Source organism: Diachasmimorpha longicaudata, chromosome 8 (genome assembly GCF_034640455.1).
Source record: "Diachasmimorpha longicaudata isolate KC_UGA_2023 chromosome 8, iyDiaLong2, whole genome shotgun sequence".
In the NCBI taxonomy this organism is placed as follows: Eukaryota; Metazoa; Arthropoda; class Insecta; order Hymenoptera; family Braconidae; genus Diachasmimorpha; species Diachasmimorpha longicaudata.
Window position 1 is genome coordinate 3,575,051 of NC_087232.1, and position 10,674 is coordinate 3,585,724.

At 37.1% G+C, this 10,674-nt stretch overlaps 1 protein-coding gene across 2 annotated transcripts; it reads left to right on the forward strand.

Annotated features, from left to right (window-relative positions):
- Positions 1-311: 311 nt before the first annotated feature.
- LOC135165122 (regulator of G-protein signaling 17) lies at positions 312-9,085 on the forward strand. 2 transcript variants are annotated; one of them, XM_064126097.1, is made up of 5 exons: positions 312-452; positions 622-929; positions 2,454-2,462; positions 2,968-3,382; positions 3,766-9,085. In XM_064126097.1, the coding sequence occupies exons 1-5, from the start codon at positions 444-446 to the stop codon at positions 4,012-4,014; spliced, it is 990 nt and encodes a 329-aa protein (XP_063982167.1). In that variant the 5' UTR covers positions 312-443; the 3' UTR covers positions 4,015-9,085. The 2 variants fall into 2 exon arrangements, with proteins under 2 accessions (XP_063982167.1, XP_063982168.1); XM_064126098.1 differs by lacking the exon at positions 2,454-2,462.
- The last annotated feature ends 1,589 nt before the right edge of the window (positions 9,086-10,674 follow it).

Below are 10,674 nucleotides of genomic sequence, written 5' to 3' on the forward strand. Positions count from 1 at the left end.
ATTACGAAAGCGAGTAACAGAAACAAAAAAAAAACGACAGAGAGAGGACACAAGGAGGAAGAGAATTTTTGCTGTGCACAAAGACAGGACTGAGAAAGTGGAATAAAGAACAAAGAGAATTATCGGGAGTCATAGAGCTGAGTGATAAGAGGAGGGCGAGAGTCGGAGGGTGCAGGGGGCATGCGGGGCTCGGGCGAGGCCCAGCTAGATGGTCCCATTGGACCCAGGTTGATGTAAATCTGGATTTGCTCGGTCTTTCATTGTTTCGAAGGAGTGTGTTACGTATGCTCACCCCCTCCCCACCTGCACCTGCACCTGCAACACGCTGATTACTGGAGAAGGTTGCTGATAAGGAGGGATCAGGAGTTGGGGAAGAGGATTTGGGATAATTGAGTGAGATCTTGGCGAGAAGCGAGCACAGCTCGCTCTCAAGCGGATGGATCATGTTGGAGGTGAGCATCAATTATTGATCATTAATAGCTGATTGTCGAAGGGGTCAGGTGTAAGGTAAATAGGACGACTGATGATCGTGATGTTTACTGGCCTATCGGTTCATCAGTGGCCTCGATTCTTGATGATTTGGGGTGGGATACCATGGTGTGATTGCTTTGGGATTTTCAGATGTCGAGCGGACTCGGTGCGACTGCAATGGGAATTAGTGTTAGTCACGGTGGCAGTGGAGCTGAGGGTGGTTGTCGTCTTCGTGCATCGAGTCAGGGACAGGTGTCCCAACAGCAAACAACCAATCAGGGATCAACGACCGGTGGCCAGCAATCTGATCAACAGCAGCAGTCATCGCAGTTACAGGATGTTCAGCCACAGCAACAAGTTAAACAGGAGCAGAGCCAACAGCAACAGAGGGTTGGACACGGTGGCAGATCGAAGAAGGATAACTGCTGCTTGTGCTGGTGCTGTTGCTGCAGTTGCTCGTGGTATTGACGTTCTTTTAGTAGCTTTCTGTGGAATTGTTCATGTTGTCAGGGGTGTTAATGTGGTTTATCGTGGAATTGAGATGTAGGATGGGGTAATTTCATTTTAAGACTTTTTCGAAAAATCATCTCATCCTTTTTCACGACTTTATGGTTGAATTCATTTGCCTCGTAAAGATCCTCTCAATAATACTCATGAATAAGTACAAGCACTTTTCTTTACGTACAACTGAATACCCTCGTAAATCGTACACAATGGAGCTGCACATGATGAATTTGAATGCCATGTCAAGGCTGTTGATGGATTAAGCCCAAGCACTCGTCCTCATTTTTCCTTCTGATGCATGATAAGAAAAAAAATATGGATATAAATTGGATGAAATGGTTTTTAACGTTAGGGGAGGGGCAAAATAGTGGTTTTATCCTGCAGGCGATGGTGGGAAAATCATTCAAATTGTCGCAGCTCACGCGGGTTTCATACTTTTTTCAACCAGCGCCATCAGGGGGTGTTTATACCCTTTGAAGATTAACTAGTCACAATCGTTGCTATTGGAATTAACGAGTGGGCCGATCGGAATCGTATGCATCAATTTGAAAGGTGCTATATTGTCACATTACAATAAATAATTTATTCACGTGCTAAATTACGTGTTCGTATACTCATAATTGCAATTTAGGTCTTTCTAGGGCTGTGGGGATAGGAAAACTCTTAAAAAATTACTATTTCTGGAATGTTTTGGATTTTTTCCAGAAAGTTCACTGAAAAAGTGCGTAACTTTTCCGTAATTTTTACCGAATATGGTTTTGGGTGGCAGATTACGGAACAAACACGTAATTTTTAACGAATTTTTCCGTTCGTGTCGTTTTCAGTTTAAGATAAGCGAAGTTAACTGATCGGTTAAGTCATTAGGACTGATTTTATGGAAATTAGGCGCAAACCAATTATATTCATGGAAATCACCTTTTCTCGTTTTTTAAAAATATCTGTCATATCGGCCGTCCAATTTTCGTGTTTATAAAAAATTCCAAATGGAAATGGGAATTATTTCCACGGTATTGTTCCTTTCTCTTCTGCACTACTTTTCAGTTTATTTTAAAATCCATCCGTGTCATCGGAAACTTTTTACTTTCATTTCTACGTTTTTTATTTATTTTGTGTATTATTATTATTTAATAGCGAATTGGAAAAAAACTGGCTTTGATCAATGTTTAGTTGTTCCATGAGAATGAATAGCTGACGGTTGAGAGAGTAAACGGGCCGTTTTCGTGGCAGGAATCGTTCGGGTCGCCGAACGAGATTCGTGGGGTGGGTTTGGGGGTGGTTGTGGGCGGAAGGGTGATGGGGGGATGGGGATTTTTGAAAGGAAGTGTGGATAATCGGGGAGAGGCGTGTGGGACGCTTGCGCTCTGTAACTAAATGTTGTTTGTCGCATGTATATCAACGTTTTAGTGCACTCTTGCTGTATACGTTTATGTTATATTCTATTTGAATTTTTTTTTCAACTTGTTTCATGCCGCATACAGGAACAAATGGTGAGGCTTTTATAGGTCGTAATATGGGGTTCTGGGTTGTGGGAATCAATATACTTGCGCATTATATATTTTCCTGGAATTTGGTATTAAAGATTTTTTCTTAATTTTTGGTTTATTGGTTATTGAAAGGAGGTTTCTCTGGTAGAGTTGGACGATGGAGGTGATATCAATAGGCAGTGGGTTGGTTTAGTTGCAAATTTATACAAATTTTGTAGTCAGTAACGTCATCAGTAATTGAATAACACGAGGAAAAAAAATTCGGAAATATTTCCATGGACATTTAAAAATAAAATGAAAATTCAAATGTGAATAAATAATCAAATTCTCGTACTTGTTAAAATCACTATATGACATGAGTCCCCGTTACTAATTGAGTTACTACTGAATATGGATGACGGCGATATTTTGTGGCCCGTTAAATCCCTGGGAAATTCAATAATCGAAGAAATATCAATAATTGGTCGATTCAGAGTAGAATTTTAACAAATGCAAATGTTTTGTGTAGTTTGGCGGCTGTTGGAACTGGCAATGGTGGTGGTTCGGGTGGTGGTGGTGAAGCCGGAAAAAAACGGGGAAACAGTGGAATAGCGAGCGGTGATATTGTAACAAGTGGTCATGGTGGTGATATGACAGTATCGAGTGCTGGTAATGGTCTTGATGGGTTGGATGGCCTCGATAGTACACCCGAGTGTTGTGGCCTAGAAGAAGTACGTTCGTGGGGCTCGTCCTTCGATAAATTAATGAGAAGTGGAGCTGGTAGAAAACTATTTCGTGAATTTTTAATAAGTGAATACAGCGAGGAGAATATTGCATTTTGGTTGGCGTGCGAACAATTAAAGCGTGAAAGCAATCCAGAGAAAATTGAGGAGAAGGCACGGTACATCTATGAGGATTACATATCGATACTTTCGCCTAAAGAAGTAAGAGCAATTGTTATATTATTTGTTAACTATTCAAAGCAAAAATTTGAAATTCAGAAGCACAATTTTGAACTTTAATGAGCCAATACAATTTCTCGGAGAGTTTTTTCATGAAATTGAAATGATGATGAATTTATTGTCACGACTATTTTGTAGAGAATTTTATGGGCTACAAAAAAGTTTTTCGAGAAGTGAAAAAAATGTTAAAGTAATTATTATTTAAATTTCCTGGTTAGACACAATTGCAAGTTGAAATATAACTTGCAATTGCACAACTTCAGGCACAGATTGTCATTCAGGCAAAATTGGAGGTTTAGGCATCATGTTCAATCATGTCTAATTCAAAAAAAATTATGCTGATGAGGTAATTATTCTGTTTCCAGGTGAGTTTGGACTCACGAGTCCGTGAGATCGTAAATAGGAATATGGTAGAGCCAACACCGCACACATTCGACGAAGCACAACTTCAAATCTACACACTGATGCATCGTGACTCTTATCCACGTTTTGTCAACAGTGATATATTCCGTAGAGTAGCTAGATTGGGCAGTGGACCACCTAGTCCAACGAACGCCGAATCCGATCATGGCCCACCCAGTGGTAAATCCAAATCCAAGAAATCGGTGACGTAATTAATCGTGAACTTAATTAAGAACTTGAATTTTCAATATAAACAATTGCTGGTAATTACGAATACTCGTTTGAAGAAACTCAAGATATGAAAATACCGAACAATGACGGAAATTTATGTCCCTGGGTCGGGGAGGGGGTAACAATTCAGCACAGTGAAGTGGGAATACAGGAGATGTCCATCTAATTTCTTTGGGAGTATTTCTTGATTTGCGGGAGGTCGAGGCTAAATGGAACACCAGAAGAAACAGCTATTTGATCGATTTTGCGGATTTTTGGTCTCTTTATTCAACGGCCAAAGAAGTATTGAAAATGTTAAGAATGCCGGGTCCAATGAACTGTTGTTTGACGACTACTTATCACGGCATAATGATAAAGGTAAAAAAACCTGCCCTTTGACCTTTACGATTATTTAATTCTCTCCTCCCACGTCCGTTGAATCTCCTTTAAATCTCAAAAGGTCTTCGAAATTGGGTTGACTAGTCATCTCTTCTGGTTTTTCGTCTTTAAATCCTCCATTTGCTCTAAAAAATCACCCCAAAAAACCAACCCTAGAAATTTCAAAATATCTCGAAGAAATTCATCCCACCCCACTTCACCCCGCATGAACTCCTTGACATCAGGACCAGCGAGATTCACTCCCCAATAAGTCGCTCAATGATTTAAATACCAAAAAAAAAAAATTCACAAAAAACATAAAATGGAGAATGATAATTCATACCAAGCATTAAACCATTGACAATCCGATGTATATGTCCCGGGGTGAAACATGACACTGCAGATTTATCGATTTTTCAATTATCGCATTCGAGCTGAATGCGCTTTGCAAGCTATTATGGCACAATTTTCATTTTTCTACTTTTCACACAAATTTTGAAAAAGTATTTTTTATTTTTCACTGGGGTATTTCCCTCCGCCCGGTATGAACAACAAGAACTCATAAAATATTCAGAATAATCACATTTACGTAAACGTTCAGCTCAACCGTGCGATCGTTGTGTTTTTATCGAATTTATGGCAAGAGAGATATAGTGAGAGTGGAAGTTTATGAGAGAAGAAGCTATTACATGAATTAGTACTTAATTAAATGATAGTGGAAGATATGTAAGTCCTAAAGAACTGAGAATTAAATAAAAAAAAAGGTTAATAAATATATGATGGGGAGAGGCGAGCTACCGTGCTAAAGGCCTAATATTCTCTCTCTCTCTCTCTCTCAGAGATGGGGGACTGGTACAGGAGGTTATGACGCCTGGAGGGGCGCGGCCCCCCGCGTCCTAACACTCGCGCACGTACAATGATACTCCAGGGGTGTGATAACACACGAATTTCTTTCTAGTCGTTCTTCTAGTATGATGGTGCGAGGTGAATGCAATTATATGATTAATTTATTTTGTGGTGGATGGGAATTTGGGATGCATCCAGAGAAATTGAATATTTCACTGGAATAAACCTATTGATTTCAAATTGCTTTCATTCGTTTCAAATGTTCTTCGGTAAGAATTAACGAAATTGGATAATTATCTTGATAAAATATTCTAATTGTCGACTTCAATTGATATTGATTCTCGTGGTTGCCTGGACGGCAATCGTAAATGGCTAAAATTTTGTTTTAAATTTTTTTTAAAGAATTTAATCCACTACGAAAAAGATATTATAAAAAATTCGTTATCTGCGATAGCTTCGCGAATATTTATTGAGAGGCTCATTTGAAATGTCTAAATAAAATTAAATATCATTGGTCGTTGATGAGTCTCATCAAATTGAACGAGATCTGGTACAAAAAATGACATCCCAGTTCACTCCTCCACCACACATTCAAAAAGTAATAAAAAATTGCACGAGTGAAGTCTAAGAGCGAGAAACACCGAAAACCCACGCGGGGAGAAAATCGCCCAAAAATGACGAATAAAATTGCATTCCAAAGATTTTATTTAAAATCAAGAAAACAAATGGCGCGAAGGCTAAATTGTCTCGTTTGATGTAATGTTTTGTGAAAAAATAGTTATTTCATAATTTTTATTAAAATTCTTCGTTGAATTTTCTCTCCGTGAAAAAAATGATGAAAACAGCATAAAAATAGTCTAATGAATATTGATAAAATATTATCGTTAAAACTACTACTGATAAACAAATGATTAGATTAAACCCTAAAAGGAGGAGTGATAAGAAAACCAAAAAACCAATTATCCCTAAACTAATAAACTAAAAATCTATAAACATTTTCAATAAAAAAAAAACTAAAAGTGGGGGATAATTAAAATGAAGAAAAAGCTGCGCATCGGTTACGTTTTAACTCGCTCGGTTCACGAATTACTATATTATATATGGCATTAAACAAATACATGAAATGTCAGGTGTGGAAGAACGTGTAATTCTTGCAGTATCAGTCAGAATTTGGACTACTGCCCTTGTAGATATAATAGGTAGGGTATAAAGCTGTCGTTATTGGGACAAATGAAGTTTTCATTTCAATTTCATTATATTTAACGTAGGGGAAATGAAGTGCGTGAGGCGAGTGCAAGCAGTTACAAAAAATTGAGGATATCCAAGCACCTCGTTCATTGTTTTTCAAGTAACAAGTTCATTTGTAAAGTTTCCCATTTTTATTATTTTTCAACTCATTCTTTGTCTAGTACATTTTTAGCCAATTTGTCCCATTAATATTGAGAATACTATTTTATCCAATTTCACATTCATTTGTTTATCCCGCCTTGTGTTGCAAAACTGTGCTGATACTATGATTATTGAACTGAATGTTTTAAACCTCTTCTCAGAAAAATGGCCTGAAATTAAAATTACTGGGCAAAATGAAAAATACTTTTGATGTAATTGATATGCCCTGGAGAGTATTTCATCCAGTAAAAAATGGTCTGAACTACTTGGATATCCTTAATCAGGAAGTTCATGTAAAAATACGTCGCTAATGAGAATTAAATTATTTGGCTTCCTAATTTCGGGTCGATCCGGAGGCAACAGTCGAGGTCGCGTGACGTATTCACTACGTGAAATTTGTCGTGCGGCCTTGAGTGATGGTTAACGTGAAATTGTGGAGAGATGCCTCTCGATCTTCGAAATTGCGAAGGTATTTTCTCTGATTTCGAAAGGTTTTGGGGAATTCACTCGGGATTATAAATTATCTCTAGGATGTTTGGTGAGAGATATATTGTGGAAACTGGTGGGAGGATATAAACTGAATGGCACACCGAGTGCAGGGTGCGAATACTCGTTGAGTGAGAGAATGAGGTATAATAAAGGGTAATGAGTAATCAATGAATTTTGTCAAGTTTTCTGGTGAATAACACTGACTGGGAATCTCATTTAATCGAGGTTGGGGATTTATGAAAAATACGTATGCTAGCTCTACGTCTTCGTTGAATAAACGCACAATTTTTCTCAACTCTGGATCCCACGTTTATTTATTTAGAAAAATTGTCAATTTTCACAACTGCACGGGAGATATTTTTTGGTTTTTTTACTAGGCCTAATTTCCCTGGAAGTGATAATGCAGTGTGGTTTGATGAAAGTTTTATAATGGGAATATTCCCTGCAATTTTTGTCATGTGAAGACTCTGAGAAACCCTTTTGCGAAATTTTTCGGGTATTGAGCTTTCTGAAGTCTGCAAAAAATTTATTCCAATAAATATTCAACTGAAAAAATCCGCAAAATATTCTCATATCCAATAGAACATTTTGTGTTAATTTTTCTATGATGCAATTACTGGGCTTAATCATTGAGTCTTCAGAAAGTTGAATTTCTCCAAAATTTCGTAAATTCATAATCCAGTTCAGTAAATAACAAAGAACTATTTTGAGATTAATTAGGCGGAAACGTCGCATTAATTCCTCTGAGAATTTTGATGCTATCACAGTTCACTGATTTTTCATCGTGAAAGAAAAAATAATGAAATTTTGAAATTCATCACGTGCCAGTTTCTCGAAGTCTAATTAATCTTAAATATTCTTATGCTCACTAAAAAATCTCCTTCCGCTGTCCTCTGCCCACCCTCTAGAACCAAAAAATTTGATGCCACCACACCTTCACTATCACCAAAGGTAAGTATTTCCTCTCAGTTTTAGCTGTCTCTGCACATCTCATCCCAGTCCAACACGCCATCACTCGCACCCTGCATCACTCGCCGCTGAAAAACATAAAATTCTCAGTTATAATTTCTCATTTCATTATTAAGTTCCCATTAATTCCCAAACGGACCAACTCTATTTCTTATTGGATGTTTAGGCCGACAAAAGACATATAAATATATACATAAATATGTACGATGCCCATGTGTAAATACCAGTGGTAATGTATAAAGCCATTTATAATGTTTATAGTGTTATGCATGGGGTCATAAAATTGTTGTCCATCAGAGTTGATTAATCGAGTGGTGTTTGTATACGTGGAAAAAATCATTTTTTAATAATAAATGATATATTAAAATCAATCAAGTAGCAACGGGAACACCTAAGTCATAAATTAATTCATCTATTAATTTCGATGATCGATTGACTAATGAGGAATGACTCGACTTCATGGAAATTTCAAATGAATGCAATGCATTTGATTAAAAAAAGCACTAGTCATTATTGTATATTATAAACGATTAAATGCAGATATGAAGAGATTTGAACGATTAAAATTCACGATTAATATGAGATAAATAAAGTGAAAATGAGTAAATTGTAAGATTCACTAAGTTTGTATTTATTTGTAAAATTTTTCCACGTTAATGAGAGAGCTAATTAGTATAATATATGCAGCACCTGCCAGCGTCAATAAACGGCACTCCGAGGGCTTGAAATAATCATAATACACTGGATAAATAAAAATTTATCTATCATTAAACAATAACTATGGTAATTACGAAATCCTACGTATAAACTGTGAGATATTGTTAACGATAAAGACGAAAAAATTGCGCAAATAGTTGACCTGTCTTTCTCAGCGTTAAAAAAAAATTCCACATCAATTGAAGAGTAATTAATGAAATTGTGAAGAAATGGTAAATGAATGTATTTGAGAGTTGATGACGAAAAAAAAAACGTTCAAGTATCAAGTGAGATCTAACATTAAAACTGAAACGCCATTTGTTCATTATTCACCTTGCGCCTTTTCCAAATAAAATATGTGAACGATTTTAGAGAATTATGGTGATTTTTTCAGGCAATTGCACTCATGCAATCAGTTGAAAGTCATACGAATTGGGGCTGCGAGTAATCTTTTTTTTTGTGGTACCGACTGCACCCACATTTTTTCTTCAATAAATTATGGCAGTCTATGAGAGTTAACTATCTATATTTTCACTATATCTGCGCAGAAAGTTCGTAATTTTTCGTGCGCTGTGACGAGCGGAAGGAAAGTGAGTACTTTCGTCCTGGGCAGAAAAGCTTGAACTTTACGTACAGGTCTGCTGGAAAATAAATGCCAAATGGATTTCGTTGGAAGCGAGGATTGATTCGATCTAACCGAATGTTCATTTGTTAATAGTTAACAAATGGTATTGAGTATTTTTGTTTGACTCGAATTTTATGAGGGAGTGAATTATGCGGTAACGATTGCCGAAGCAACTATTCGAGTGGTCCTGGGGAACTATAAGGGCTGGAGATTGGAAAAAGAGATAGCTAGAGGTTGTCCCTTCTCGCCGTCTAAGTGGCCTAATTTGCCCCCAGTTCTATATTCCAAAACCAACTTCCCCTTTGGGACTGTAGTCACGCACGGAGAGGGACGTGGTCGGGGAGATGTATTTCCTACCCCTGTGACGCTTAGGGCTAGTAATCGATGTCTCGATTAGGGTGAGGGATTAAGTTTTTTCGCCTAAAAAACTGCTGCCATCCACCTCAACATTCGACTGCCCACATTTTTTTTAATGAAAAAAATATGCTTCTGATGTTTTAGTTTATCCGAGGGTCATAATTCAGGATTTTTCAAGTCAACAATTAATTTTATGAGCCGCTGAATAGAGAGTTTCCGTTTTCTCCAGGCGGTGATAATACTCAGAGACTTTCCTTACCGACTGTGCGCAATTCATAGACAGAGGGTAAGACAGCAGAGGTGGGTTCATACGGAATAAAAACAAATGGTTAAAAAATAATTTCTCAGAGTAATTTAGACTTCTGAATAATTCTGATCACAGCTGGATGTAAAATCCTAATATTCTAATTGCTCCCTGATATTTTAATTATTTCCTTCCTCATACGCCCATTAATGACAAAATCCAGACGATTTTCATATAAATTCGTCGTAACAAAAATTTCATACTTTTGCATGGAATTTAAATGATCCCGTTACTTTAAAAAAAATCAATATTTTTTACTGATAATCTTAAGACTACACGCAGAGAAAAATTGTTTATAAACTACGTGCCTCTGCCGTAACTTACCCTCAAAACAGTATTCAGTAAAAATGATTAAACACTTACTCATTTTTTAAGTGAACTTTCCGGAAAAAATCCAAAACGTTCAGTAAAAAAATGCGGTCTTGTTCCCTAATTATTACTGAATACTGTTTTGACTGTCGGATTACGGAACCGGCACGTAATTTTCCAAGTCGCTCCCTCTCCCTCTAAAAATTCTTCATCAATTCATATCGTTACATTAAATTAATTTACTAAAGAATCTCATTCGCATTCAAATTCTTCCCCCCACACCCCCCTCTCACTCCTTCA